General features: G+C 40.8%; 1 protein-coding gene across 1 annotated transcript in view; it reads left to right on the forward strand.

Moving 5' to 3' along the window:
- Positions 1 to 316: 316 nt before the first annotated feature.
- Positions 317 to 15,493, forward strand: part of COG7 (component of oligomeric golgi complex 7) — a 75,206-nt gene continuing 60,029 nt past the window's right edge. Inside the window, exons 1-4 of the mRNA XM_058569868.1 lie at positions 317 to 657; positions 4,506 to 4,654; positions 4,962 to 5,078; positions 8,681 to 8,849. Of these exons, the coding sequence (XP_058425851.1) occupies positions 489 to 657; positions 4,506 to 4,654; positions 4,962 to 5,078; positions 8,681 to 8,849 (604 nt within the window). The 5' untranslated portion in view covers positions 317 to 488. The remainder of the gene's footprint in view (positions 658 to 4,505; positions 4,655 to 4,961; positions 5,079 to 8,680; positions 8,850 to 15,493) is intronic.

The following is a 15,493-nucleotide window of genomic DNA, read 5'->3' on the forward strand; positions in this document are numbered from 1 at the left end:
CACTTGCTAGCTATGTGACTTGGAACCAGTTGCTCAACCGCCTCAGTTCTTCATCTTTACGTTGGGGACAATAATAGTCTCGTAGGACTGTGAGGGCTAAATGCGCTAATCTATGTAAGGCCTTTAAGTGTTCAACAAGCACTTAAGTTAGCAGAAGAAGCGGGATGCTAGCACCCGCCTACCACTCCTCAGCCCTGGCGTTTCTCCTAAACCTAGCTCACCAGGGCGCCCGGAACAGCGGCAGTCACTATGGTAACAGCCACCTACTTCCGGAAGAAGTACGGCGCGCGGCGAGGGTCACTCCCAGCCGTGTACGTCAGCGAGTTGACAGAGAGGTCGCGGAGGGGCCAGTTACCCGGGCTGTGGGTTCCGGCGTCAGCGTCCCGAGCCAGCCTGGGTGCTCTTGCAGGGCCGCCCGCATCGGCAGCCTCGTTGCCGCCCGGAGACAGCCGTTAAGGCCTGGAGGCCAGGGCTGAGGCAGTGCGGCCATGGACTTCTCCAAGTTCCTGGCCGAAGACTTCGACGTGAAGGAGTGGATCAACGCGGCCTTCAGGGCTGGCCCCAAGGAGGCGGCGGCCGGGAAGGCGGACGGCCACGCGGCCACGCTGGTGATGAAGCTGCAGCTGTTCATCCAAGAGGTGAACCACGCCGTGGAGGGTGAGCGGCGCCGTCCGCGCGGCGGGGAGCCCCCCAGACTGGGCCTGGGGCGCCCGGGGGGTCACCTAGTGGGCAGTAAATGTCGCGCGTCCCGTGGCGCAGAGCGAGCCGCGGGCCGATTCTCCTCAGCCCCTCTGGGGACGTCGAGGAGAAGCGCTCAGCCGCTGCTCGGCTGTCTTTAACGTTCGCTGATTTGGGATCTTGGTTTTCCACCTCTGGCGGTGCCATCAAGTTTCCTTTTAAAACTTTTAAAAGAGTGAATATTAAGACTATTAAATAATAGTCAACTGATCCTTACATTTGGCAAAAGCTTGTTGAAGGTGTATGGGAATGACACAAATCTGGGAAACATTGTTTTAGTGGATCTTCATGTCAGCGGGGAAGATGGGCTGGCCTGAAGGGAAACTTGCACCATCTTTTAAGGACAGTTTATTATAAAAAATAATACACACCAGCAACCATTTCATTAACTCCTCGACTTGATTTTTGTTCATTGTGTGTTTATTCAGTACATTCTGCACGCCGGTCTCTCTGCTAGGCTCTGTGGGATAGACGGGTCAAAGAGATTGTCCACTGGAAGCTTATGGCCAAGTAAATAGAACTTTGTTTTATAGAGATGTCCAGTGTTTAAGAAAAGGCGGGTGGGAGGGGCACTTTATTTCACTGCAGTTTCTTTATTGTACTTTGCATCTTTTACTAATTATTGAGCATCTGCTGTGCATGTGTCAAGAAATGGGCACTGGGGATAAAAAGATTACCTTTCTGGAGCTTGCTGCCTTGTGGGGAAGATATATAAACAGTTAAATTACAATGAGGGGTGGCTTTACTGAGAGTAGAACCAGGAGCTGTGAGAGCTGGAGGAAGGGTGCACTTACCTCTTGTCTGGGGAATCATAAAAGGCTTTCCCTGTGTTAAGCCTTGAAGGAAGACTTCATAGGGCAATGACGGGGAGAATATTAATAATAATATAAAAGCAAATATTTGAGTCCTTGGTATGTGTCAGGCCCTGTTTTAAGTGCTTTATATGTATTAACTAAGTAGTCCTCAACCAAGGGTGGTAATGCTGCCTCTCCCTGCGCCCCAGAATATTTGGAAGTGCGTGGGAATTTTTTTAGTTGTTGCAGTGAATGTCACAATGATGGACATTTAGTGGAAGGACCCAGCGATGCTTAATGTCCTGCAATACTTGGCACAGCTGCACAATGAAGAAATGTCCTGGCCCAAATGTTAATAGTGCCCCATTTTTGGCGTGATTGTCTAATTTAAACCTGACAATCCTTAGAGGTAGGCACAGTTATTATTCCCACTTTATAGTTGTAGACTCTGCGGCTGAGAGAAGTAACTTGCCCAGGATCGTGTTGCTAATAAAGGGGGAGCCTGGATTTGAACCACGCAATTGATTTCAGAGCCCAGGCTCTTATCCATTATACTTTATTATATTAAAGTGTTAATATAGTATTAAAGGGGAGAGTACAACACATGCAGAGGTATGTGGATATAAAAAGGTCTAGCCAGCCCAGAGAAGGGTGAGTTCAAACAGACCTTCATCAATAACGTCAATAAATATTAATCATTGGTGTTATTACTATTGGCAGATCACGCTTTCATGGGGGGAAACTTCTGCTGGAGATAATGAGGAAAAGTACATTGGGATCAAACTGTGAAAGGCCTTTTTGGCCATCCTAAGGACTTTGGATTTCATCCCATAGGCAGTGAGAAACCTTCAGAGGTTTAAAGCGTTATTTTTATGGAAGATGAGACAAGGGCCCAAGTCTGCCGTGAAGAGGAGTTATTGCAGAGGTTCAGGTGGGAGATGGTGAGGGCCGCAAATTGGAGGACTGATTTGTTCCTTCAGTCAGTCAGCAAATATTTATTGGGCGCAAACTGTTCTCCAGGGTCCAGAGAGACAATGTTGAACAAGACCCAGTCTTAGGTTAGAGAGTCGGCAGTGGCCAGATCATGCAGGGTTTGAATGTCACATTAAAGAGTTTGGATTTGATTTAAATCAAGTGTAATAGGAAGGCACTGGAGGATTTTTAAGCAGGGGAGTGACATGGTTCGCTGTGTCCCCATTCAGGAGGCTGTTACTGTAGTTCAGAAGAGAGATGATAGCGGCTTCAACCTGGGTTATGGCAGTGGCGTTGGTGAGAAATGGGTAGATTTAAGGTATGTTTAGGAGGAAGAAAGGGGAGAACTTGCTGATGGATTGGAATGAGAAATGAGAGGGGGAGAAAATCAAGAATGATGGCAGATTCTTGAACTGAACAGCTGTGGATGGAGGTGCCAAACATATAGTAATGTTGAGAGCATTTGTAGTGAACATCCATATACCCACCACCTAGATTCTACAATTAACAGTTTCTTGCTTTATCACAAATCTATCCATTTATCCATCCCTCCATCTTATTTTTTGATGTATTTCAAAATAAGTTGCAGGCATCAGCACACTTCTCCCCTAAACATTTCAGTTAGAACCCTAAATGTTATATAGTTCAATACTTGTTTGTAGCTCTTTTTTACTAGATAAAATTTACATAAGGTGACATGCGTGGATCTTATCTGATAAGTTTGATGAGTTTTGACAAATGTATACAGCTAGTATAACTCAAACCTCCATCAAGATACAGAATGTCACCATCAACCAAGAAAGGGTCCCTTGCCCCTTCGCAGTGAAATCTGGTCCTTACTCTCCCAGAGGCAACCACTGCAAGTGGTAGTTTTAAAATGGATACAAGAGTGGACTAAATTTGGGGGGGGCTGTAGAGAGAGAAAAGGAGATACACAGGGAACCAGCCAGGCCTGAAGAGTGACTCTGAGGTTTAGCAGGCGGGAGACCAGGCTGGGGCCAGAACAGTGCTGGTAAAAGTCAGTGAAGTCTGTGCATTGAAGAAATCTGTGTGTGTTCTGCCTTTGTGTTCTTACTCTGAGAACCTTACCTGGAGTCAGTGCTGGAAACAGAATGTTATTTTATGGCAGAGCTGGATGAACAGGTTCCTGAAGTGCATCTTCAAGATGTTAAGGTTCCATTCAGCACACTGGTGGAGCAGAAGACTCTGGGCTTCTTTGCTCGATTCCCCAGTGACTTGCCCCTTAAAGCATTAAAGGGTTATGCTGTTAGCCCTCCCAGTTCCAGATGGCACATCATGGTCTGCAAAGATTTTCAAATTTTATTCTACATTGGGAAGTCTGTTAAATGCAGATTCCTTGATCTCACTTGATCTCCTACCAGACTTACTAAATAAGAATCTCTGGAAGGTGGTCTAGGGATCTGCATGTTAACTGTACTCCAGCTGGTGCTGGTGGTCCGTGGACTACATTTTGAAAAGACCATGGAAAGCAGATGTTGGGTCCAGACACACATAAGACTTGATTTCAACTCTGTGAAATCTTGAGCAAGTTACTTAACTTCTCTGAGCCTTAGTTTTCTTATCTGTAAGAGGTGGCTGCTAATGATTGCCATGAACATTAAGTGATATAATGTGTGTATTGCACGTGGCGCATAGCTGGCATTCATCTGTCAGATTCCTTCATTCTCTTTCCTTGAAAAGGGAGTTCAGTTTAACTCAGTGGTGGAAAACAGTTGATGTTGGGTCAGTTTGATGGTTCATTCCTTGTTAAGTCACAGGACCCTTGCCATCAGTCTGGGGTGGACATGGTCCTGGCAGAGGCCACCTCCCCACTCCCCTCCCCTCCCACCCTCCATTTTCCACAGGCTCGGAAAACTGTGTGGTTAGTAGTGCTTTAGGGAAAATTTCCTTCCTGTCGTCTGATTTATTCATATTATTCCTTGGTAACTGGTCTGATTTTCACATTTGGTGCATATTGCTTTTCTTGGGTTCTTGCTACAGAAACAAGTCACCAGGCCCTTCAGAACATGCCCAAAGTGCTCCGTGATGTCGAAGCCCTTAAACAGGAGGCGTCATTCCTGAAAGAACAAATGATTCTTGTCAAGGAGGACATTAAAAAATTTGAAGAGGACACGTCTCAGTCGATGCAGGTATTTTGGCCCCCATCCTAAATGTCAATTCTTGTTTCTGGAAGGTGTTCACTCTCATAGTGGGAGGCCAGCCTTAACTCAGAATCCTACCAAGCACTCAAATGATGCTTTTGCTAAGTTCTCTCAGCTTATTCATCTCTCTCCAGCGCTCACTGAACAAATGTAGCCCTGTGATTGGTGTTGTAAGAGGTACAGAGGCTCTCTAAAGACAGGAACATGCCCTAATACTTATGTTTCAAGTCGCTGGTGGAGGTAGAGACAATGGAACTGCCACTTCCTTCGTTTTTACTGCTTATTTTTCTTTTAGGTGTTGGTAGAAATCGACCAGGTCAAGTCCAGAATGCAGCTTGCCGCAGAATCTCTTCAAGAAGCAGACAAGTGGAGCACGTTGAGTGCTGATATTGAGGAGACATTTAAGACTCAAGTAGGTTCTTGTTTAAGGGATGTTGTGAAATCTTAACCAGGAATTTCAACAGGAACTTAAGTTTTGGAGAAACAAATGAGTGAGCTATTCCACTCAAAATCATAAGGGATAGTAAATAGGCATGTATGGAAACATTCAGACACGGGGTGGCAAGAGCTGAAACAGCTTTGAGGATTTCCACCCTCTTTAGTTTGTACCCTCTGCTTGACTGAAGCCTTTTAGTCACGGAGAGTGAGTTCAGGAGAAGCCTCAATAAAAAAGGCGGAGAGAACGGATTAGACGAGAGCGTGGAAGATAGGCAGAGGGGCCTGACACACAGTGGCGCCTTGGCAAGTTACTTAACCCCTCCTGGGCTGCGAAGTGGGGAAAATAGATATGCCTTTGGTACCTGGTTAAAAGGATGAGTGAGATGATGTCTTATGAAAAACTCTTTTTCAATTGTAAAGCGAAATGAATTATTTATCATCTTTTTTGCTGTTTTTAAAAACTTTTAAAACTTTTTTACGAAGTTATAAATGCACATGGTAAAAAATTTAGTAAACAGAAACAAGCAGTGGAAAATAAGTCTTTCTCGTAACCCTGACCCTCCTGATCCCCTAAATTCCCCTCTACATACCAACCCTGTTATCGCCTTTATGCCTGTCCTTCCAGATGTACACACACATATATGTTCCTTGCCCTTGTTTTCCACAAATGGTGGTGCATTGTAAACACTGCTTTGCACTTTGTTCTTTCACCATCTATTATTCTATATCAATTATCATTATCCTTAAGTAGAATAGAGCCATACTCCTTCCCATTCCATTTCAGAGCCCCTCAGGGCGCTTGACAAGTTTAATTGATCCAGGCTTCCTAGATGAAAGTTGTAAATCTTATTCTTGGCACATGTGTATGAGAGAGAATGGATTTAAATACGGTCTCTGATTTTAACAGGAGTAAACTGCTCATGTTAATTAGCTAAAAGTTATAAATCTTGATTTTCTCTTCCCAACTATCCTAATATTCAGAACTAACTGCCCACAAGACCACATGCATCTGGTGGACTCCTTCTAGGCACTGCAAACACTGACTTCATTATTTCTGTCCAAAGCCATTCCCCATTTGCTCTTTCTCTTGGCCTCCCTGTCTTGGTTAATGGCATCGTTTTCCATGTGGTATCTAAGCTAGAAACATTAACAGTCCTTAACTGCTCCCTCCTCCCCGTCTCTCCCATCTTTCTCTTCAGTTCTCTGTTCTTTTTATCCTTCTGCCACCACCTAGTCATGCTTTGCGATCCTTTTACTCCTGGAGGAGCGCAACAGCCATCCATTGGTCTTCTTGCCGCCAAGTCCCTCCCACACTCCACTTTATCTTCCACATGCGTCCAGGGGATCTTCTAAAGAGTAGATTGGCACATGGCCTTCCCTGTCCCTCGCCCTCCCATTTTAAGCTTGAACGATTCACTATTTTCTACCAGATAAATTCTAAGCCGGCTCACAAGGCCTGTGTTTCACAACAGCGTTGCGTGTGGCCTGCCTTTCCAGCTTTTTCTCTGGCCGCTGTCTCCATGTGATTTCCACTTTGTCACTGCTCCAGACTGTTAACACACCATCCTCTTTCATGCCTTAGTTCCCTGCCTGAACTGTCCTTCCTCTTATTTTCGTTACAGTACAGTACACTCGTCCCTCAGGTCCAGCTAAAGTGTCACCTCCTTTCATAGTTCTCCCTGCTGGCTCCTTGCCTCTCACAGGCAAAATTCATTGCTCCCTCACCTATGTCCCCATAACACTTGAGCCATACTTCTCAAATTGTATCGTAATCTTTATATCCCAATACATTGTGAACTCCAGGGCTGCAGTGTGACCTTCCTCATCTTTGTGTCTCAGACATCTAATACAGTGTCTGACACATCGCAGGCACCTGTTGAATGCTGAAATGAAATACAATTAGTTATTACACTCTTAATTCTCTTTTTTTTTTTTTGTGAGGAGATCAGCCCTGTGCTAACATCTGCCAATCCTCCTCTTTTTGCTGAGGATGACTGGCCCTGGGCTAACATCCATGCCCATTTTCCTGCACTTTATATTGGACGCTGCCACAGCATGGCTTGCCAAGCAGTGCGTCGGTGCACGCCCGGGATCCGAACCGTCAAACTCTGGGCCGCCGCAGTGGAGCATGCGCACGTAACCGCTTGCGCCACCGGGCTGGACCCTCTTAATTCTTTTTTAAAAATAGCACTTATTTTTCTAATTATAAACATAATTTATGTGTGTCTTAGAAGATTTGGAAAATTCAGAAAAATACAAGGAAGAAAGCAAAATGATCCTCATTCCTATTCCCTAGTAATATGTTTTTTATGTCTAGTAGGTATTTTTCTATGTATTTGTACTTATGTATGTATGCATATATTACAGATATGTATGCATTTATATATTCTAATGTCTATATGCTTTTTTGTCTTGTTTATTTCACTTAATGGTAAGTTGTAAGTATTTTTCTGTGTAATTAATACTTTTCAAAAATATAATTTTTAGTGGCTGCACAATATTCCACATGCCATTATGAGTGATCTGTAATTTATATTTTATTTTTTACTATGGAAGATTTAGCTTGCTTTCATGTTTTTGTTATTACAACACTGAAATCACATTAATTAATTATAATACATTAATATCTCTGTGTCCCTCTGATTATTTCCTTAGGACAAATTTCTAGAAGAGGAAATACCAGGTCAAAAAATGTGAATATTCTTAAAGCTCATGATGCATATTGCTAAATTGCCTTCCAGAAAGACAGTATAAATTTATGGTACCAGAGGGCCGGCCCCGTGGCTTAGTGGTTAAGTGCGCGCGCTCCGCTACTGGCGGCCTGGGTTCGGATCCCGGGCGTGCAACGATGTACCGCTTCTCGGGCCATGCTGAGGCCGCGTCCCACATACAGCAACTGGAAGGATGTGCAACTATGATGTACAACTATCTACTGGGGCTTTGGGGAAAAAAATAAATAAATAAAGTGTACGCTCCACTGATTTAAAAAAAAAAAAAAATTTATGGTACAAGATAGACTTGTTCTTTGCACCCTCACCAACAATAGCTATATTATTTTTCAAAAGTTTTTGCAATTTGTTAGGAGGAAAAGGGCACTTCCTTGTTTTAATTTGCATTTATTTGAATACTAATAATATTGAACATAATATATCTATGGGCCATCTTCTTATCTTATGAATTGCTTGTTCATGTATTTTGTCCATTCCTTTTTTGTGTGTGTGTGTGAGGAAGATCAGCCCTGAGCTAACATCCATGCCAATCCTCCTCTTTTTGCTGAGGAAGGCTGGCTCTCAGCTAACATCTATTGCCAATCCTCCTCCTTTTTTTTTTCCCCCAAAGGCCCAGTAGATAGTTGTATGTGATAGTTACACATCCTTCTAGTTGCTGTATGTGGGACGCGACCTCAGCATGGCCGGAGAAGCGGTGCGTCGGGGTGCGCCCAGGATCGGAACCCGGGCCACCAGTAGTGGAGCGCGCGCACTTAACTGCTAAGCCACAGGGCTGGCCCTTGTCCATTCTTAATTGAAGTAGCAGGGGTCTTTTAAAATAAATATCCTCTATTCTGGTCTTTTTTAGGACATAGCCGTGATTTCTGCTAAGCTAACAGGTATGCAGAACAGCTTAATGATGCTTGTCGATACACCAGACTACTCAGAGAAATGTGTGCACTTGGAGGCTCTGAAGAACAGGCTGGAGGCCTTGGCCAGCCCCCAGATTGTAGCTGCCTTCACCTCACAGTCTGTAGGTGAGTGCTGGCTGTTTCTCATCTCCGTGTCAACCTTTTTCCAAAGATAAGGCTTTCCGAGTTTTCAGTCTTTAGAATGTCTTAATGTTAATTAAATTATGTAGATTGGGAGTAAATCTGTAACTTTATAATGGTTGCCTTTTTTTCAGCATTTTATATGAAATTTTTCAACATATAGAAAAGTTGAAATAATCGTGCAATGAACCCACTATCTAGTGCCTAGTGTTAGCATTTTGCCACCTTTGCTTTATCACACATCCACCCGTCTATCTCTATCCATCCATCTTATTTTTTGGATGCATTTCAGAGTAAGTTGCAGACATCAGTCAACTTCACTCCTAAACACTTTATATTCATATCCGTAACTAGAGTTCAGTGTTGGTTTATGATTTTTTCTTTTTGTGAGGTAAAATTTACATTTCGAGAAATGTACAAATCTTAAGTGTACCATTTGATGAGTTTTGAGCCTTGTCAAGAACATTAGGTTGCTATGTTATTTTTCAGTGGTTTTCCAACAAATATGTTTATCTAACTCTCCCTCTTCCTTTCATCCACAAGACCATTGGTTAAACATGAAGCAGCAGCAAAGTTCTTTTCTTACCTTCACAGCTGTTTATAGTGGACAGAATATAGTCTGTGTCCACTGCTCCTGCTTCCTGACTCCTGCTTATATATCATGCAGGCCCTTCTACTCTGGGTTTATGTTCTCCTGAATCTGTTCTGTTGAAGGGCTCCAACAACGCTGTCATCACCAGACTCGAAGGCCTGATATCAGTTTATACTGTTCTGTTTTTCATTGTCAACAACAGCTCACGATGTTTTTGCTCCCTCGTGTCTGAGAATGCTTTCCTCCTTTGGCTCTTGAAATGCAGCAGCAGTTTTGTTTATATGGTGTAAATTTCCAGTGATGAAATTAAATCGTAAGAAGTTCTAATATCTTTTTTTTCTCGCTTTGGCACTTTTGCTGCATTACTTTTATTTTTTCACTTTTTTTTTTTTCAATTATTTTATTGAGGTAATAATGGTTTATAACATTGTGTAATTTCAGTTGTACATTATTAGTTATCACTTTCTGTATAGACTGCATTGTACTTACCACCAATAGTCTAATTTTTATCCATCATGATATATATGTGCCCCTTTATACCTTTACCCACCCCCCACCCCCTTCCCCTCTGGTAACCACTAATCTGTTCTCTTTATCGATTGTGTTTTTTTTATCTTCCGCGTGTGAGTGAAATTATATGGTGTTTGTCTTTCTCTGTCTGGCTTATTTCGCTTAACATCATACCCTTAAGGTCCATCCATGTTGCAAACAGGGAGAAGTTCTTAGATCTTAAGAGTTCTATTTGATGTTTTAATTTGTTTTAGGATGGGTGGGTATGCTGAGACCAGGCTTTAATAGTTATTTTTTGGGAAATGTATAGCTAGATAATTATATATATGACTATGCAGACATGTGCACATGTAAACTCTTATCATATGTATAAACATTTTAAAATTTCAGTATACTGAGTATGACCATAATTTATTATTAAACTAGGACAATTTTGAGAGGAAAAGAGAGTGCTTTTACTAATGAAGCTGGAATAACAGGTGTAAACCAAGACTGTCCTGGGCCAGCTGGGCCACCCCTGTACCCATGTAGTATAGAACCCTTGGAGAATGACCCTCTGGATAGTTGAGTTTTCAGCGTGGGTGAGAGCAGCTTAACTTCCTCATGCCAAACAGTAACACTGTTCTCCCTCCAAAGATGATTTCTCCCCACTCCAGTTCTCTCCATAGTCAAAGCCTGCAAAGTTTTGGCCTCCCTTGCCCTGGTGGTGAAGCCACATCAAAATGGGCCTTGCTGGAACTCAGCCCTGGAGAGCTGTATACCTCTGCTCCCAGCAGAATCATCTGTACTGTAATCCCTGTGCTGTTCACTAACTCCAGAGGCAGAAACAAATCTCAGTTAGCACTTGATATTATCATGTTAGGTAATTTAAAAAAAATAAATATTATTGTCAAATTTTATTAAATGCCCTTCAGCATCTATCAAGATTGAATGTATTATTTCCTCTGACCTACTAATATGGCAAATCATATTAATAGCGTTCCTAATGTTATATTATTCTTGCAGTTCAAGAACAAATCCTGCTTGTTCACGGGGTGTGTGTGTGTGTGTGTGTGTGTGTGTATGTTAATGTACTACTTGATACTTGCTGATATTTTATTTAGAATTTTTTCATTGAGATCCTGTAAGTGAATATCTTTATCAGGTTTTAGTATCATGATTGTGTTGGCTTCATAAAAACAACTGGGAAGTTTTCATTCTTTCTTACTCCTCTGTTAGGATTTAAATAGCGTTTTTATCAAATATTGCCGTGGCCCCATCGAGTGCTTGCTGTCTGCGGTTCAACTTGGGTATGAATATTACAACCTCTGCCTTCCTTTTTGTTTGTATTTGCTTTAGTATGTCTTTGCCCATTTTCTTTTTACCTTCAAACTTTCTGAAATGTTTTATTTTAGACTTCTCTACTGGAGATGGCGTATAGTTGAACTTTGTTTTTTGATCTAATTCTCATATTTCTTTTTTACTTTTATTTATTTTTATTATTTTTTTTTGTGAAGAAGCTTGGCCTTGAGCTAACATCCATGCCAGTCTTCCTCTTTTTGCTGAGGAAGACTGACCCTGAGCCACCATCCGTGCCCATTCTCCTCCATTTTGTATATGGGACCGCCTCCACAGCATGGTTTGATGAGCGGTGGGTCGTCCCCGCCCGGTATCCGAACCTGCCAATCCCAGGATGCCCAAGCAGAGCCCGTGAACTTAACCACTGTACCACCGGGCCAGCCCCCTCGTATTTCTTTTTTAATAAGTGACTTTATCCCATTTAGGTTTTTTTTTTAACAGAAATTTTCAGATTTTTATGTTTCTATTTGTGTATTTTCTGCTTTAATGTTCTGTTTCTTTTGATCTCTGTATTTTGCTATATATATTTTCTTTGTGTTTTTTTCTCACAGATAATTTAAAAGATATATAACTTGATTTTAGTTTTACTAGTGATTTATGACTTCAAATAATAAACTAAACTTCTTTCTCAGTTTATCAACCTCATAAATGAAACAATATCTGACTTCCCTGATTAGTGCCTTTACACTCCTCTTCCTGCCTGCCCCCCTTGCCCCCAACACTACATTCTAGAGTATTGCATAGTCCAGAATTTTTATCATGATATACTATCAAATTATTAATTCTTTTACATGTAGCTTTTCTCTCTAAAATTTTAAGCATTATAAAATTTTTATAATTTGTAATTTTTTTTTTTTAATAATTTTATTTATTTATTTTTTCCCCCAAAGCCCCAGTAGATAGTTGTATGTCATAGCTGCACATCCTTCTAGTTGCTGTATGTGGGACGCGGCCTCAGCATGGCCGGAGAAGTGGTGCGTCGCTGCGCGCCAGGGATCGAACCCGGGCCGCCAGCAGCGGAGCGGACGCACTTAACCGCTAAGCCACGGGGCCGGCCCCTAATTTGTAATGTTTTATAACCAATATTTGCCATGCTTATTTATGTTTCATATCATGTTTAAATGGATTTGGTACTCACTTCCAGACTTTTCATCCCACATCTTCCCCATTTGTTAATCCTTTATTTTGAGGCGTTTCTTCGTTAGTAGGATTCTGTTTTCAAGTAGGTTTTTTTTTCCCCTCAGGAAGGGCTTGGGGATTATATGCATATCCTTGGTATTTATATAGTACAGAATGTCTTTCTATTGTTTTTATGTGTAGAAAACAATAACTGCTTTGGAATTCTTGGGTCACAGTCTTTGTCCTTCAGAATTCTAGAAGCCTTGCATCATTGTTTTGTGCCATGTATATTCTGCCGATAAGTGTGAGACAGGCCTTGTAGGTGGTTTCTGCCTTTTCCTTGAAAAGTTAAAACAGGGGTTGGAAAACATTTTCTGTTTTCCAACAGGGCCAGATAGTAAATATTTTGGGCTTTGTGGGTCATATGATCTCTCCCAAATACCTAGCTCTGCAGTTGTAGCATGAAAGCCCATATGTAAATGAGTGGGCTTCACTGTGTTCTAATAAAACTTTATTTACAAAAACAGATGGTAATGTGGCCTGCTGTCTCATAGTGTGCTGACTTCTGGTTTATAAGATTCTTTCTTTTACCTTGTAGTTTAGTTAATTCACTATGTTTTTTTTCAGTTTTGAAAATTTTAATTTTTTTCTGGAACATAATATGAGCCCTTTTTATCTGCTGGTTCATATCTTTCTTCGTTTCTGGAAAATTTCTTTCTTAAAAATTTTTTTCTTATTCTGTTTGTCTTCTTTTCCATCATTGAAAATATCAACTATCTGTTCATTAGCTCTCCTTCCCCCCCTCCATATATGTCATTTTCTCACTGTTCTATTTTGGCTCTTTGCCAACTATCCCCCCACCTCACCATAGTCCCTTTATTTTTCAAAAGTTTGTCTTCCAAAATGACCAATAGCATTTTCTAAAGTATCTGTTCTGTGCTTTGTTCTTCTGATTATTTTTAATTTTTGTGATATCATTATTTGCTTCTATTTTTTTCCCTTAGCTCTACCAGCCTCCCTTTATATCTCATTGTGATACTTTAGATCTTAGTAAAGAAAACACATACCTTGTGTAATTTCCTTGAGAGTGTGAAGCAGCTGTAGCCTAAAATTTTCTTCTCTTTCTTGGGGTAAATCTTTGAAGTGCTCTCTCTTTTAAAAAAAGTTTTTTAAAATTGTGGTAAAATACACATAACATAAAACTTACCATTTTAACCATTTCTAAGTGTACAGTTCAGTGGCAGTAAATACATTCATATTGTTGAGCAGCTGTAACCACCAACCATCTCCAGATCTCTTTTCATCTTCCTCAACTGAGACTCTGTACCCATTATACACTAACTCCCCATTCCTCCCTCCCCCTAGTTCCTGGCAACCACCATTCTATTTTCTGTCTCTATGAATTTGACTACTCTAGGTATCTCATATAAGTGGAGTCATACAGTGTTTGTCATTTTGTGATTGGCTTATTTCACTTGAAACCTTGAAGCATGGTTCATCCATGTTGATGAACCTTGTCAGAATTTCCTTCCTTTTCAAGGCTGAATAATATTCCATTGTATGTATATACTACCTTTTGTTTATCTATTTGTCCATCAATAGTCACTTGAGTTGCGTCCACCTTTTGACTGTTGTGAATGAATATACTATGAATGTAAGTGTACAAATACCTGTTTGAATCCCAGCTTTCGGTTCTTTTGGGTATATTCCCAGAAGTGGAATTCTTGGATTGTAAGATAATTCTACTTTTAATTTTTTGAGAAATTATGATTCCCATAGGAGTTGCACCCTTTTACATTCCCACTGGCGATGTACAAGAGTTCCAGTTTCTCCACATCCTTCCTAACCCGTCATTTTCTGTTTTTTTGATAATAGCTGTCCTAGTGGGTATCTAGTGGTATCTCATTGTGATTTTGATTTGCATTTTCCTAATGATTAATGATGTTGAATGTATTTTCATATCCTTATTGGCCGTTTGTATATCTTTGGAGAAATGTCTATTCAAGTCCTTTGCCCATTTTAAAATTGGGTTACAGTTGTCCTTTGGTATCTGCAGGGGATTGGTTCTAGGAACCCCATGAGTACAAAAATCCATGGATGCTCAGGCCCCTTATATAAAATGGCGTAATACAATGAATACGGTCATCCCTTCCTATCCCCTGTATGGAAGGCTAACTATTTGTTTTTTTGTTATTGAGTTGTAGGAGTTTGTTTTATATTTTGGCTATTAATCCCTGATTGGATATATGATTTGCAATATTTTCTCCTGTTCTGTGGGTTGTCTTTTCACTCTATTTATAGTGTTCTTTGATGCACAAGTTTTTAATTTCAATGTAGTCTAATTTGAATGTTTTTTCTTTTGTTGCCTGTGCTTTTGGTTTCATGCTTAAGACACTATTGCCAAATCCAAAGTCATGAGGCTTTTCCTGTTTTACCTCTTACATTTAGGTCTTTGATCTATTTTTAGTTAATTTTTGTATATGGTGTAAGGTAAAGGTCCAACTTCTTTCGTTTGCATGTGGATATCCAGTTTTCTGAGCACCATTTGTTGAAAAGACTGTCTGTTTCCCACTGAATGGTCTTGGCACCCTTGTTGAAAGTCATTTGACCGTGTTTGTGAAGGTTTATTTCTGGGCTCAATCTTCTGTTCCATTGGGCTATTTGTCTATCCTTATGCCAGTACCACACTGTTTTGATTATGGTAGCTTTGTAGTGAGTTTTGAAATCATGAAGTATGAGACCACCAATGTTGTCCTTCCTTTTCAAGATTATTTTGGCTATTTAGGGTCCCTTGAAATTCCATATGAATTTTAGGATAGATTTTTCTGTTTCTCCAGAAAACACATTTGGGGTTTTGATAGGGATTGCATTGAATCTGTAGATTGCTTTGGCTGGTATTACCATCTTAACAATATTAAATCTTCTAATCCATGAACATAGGATGTCTTTCCATTTATTTGCGTCTTCTTTAATTTTTCAGCAGTGTTTTATTGTTTTCATTGTATAGATCTTTCAGCTCCTTGGTTATGTTTATTCCTACATATTTTATTCTTTTTGATGCTATTGTAAA

This window comes from Diceros bicornis, chromosome 26, assembly GCF_020826845.1.
Source record: "Diceros bicornis minor isolate mBicDic1 chromosome 26, mDicBic1.mat.cur, whole genome shotgun sequence".
Lineage (NCBI taxonomy): Eukaryota > Metazoa > Chordata > Mammalia > Perissodactyla > Rhinocerotidae > Diceros > Diceros bicornis.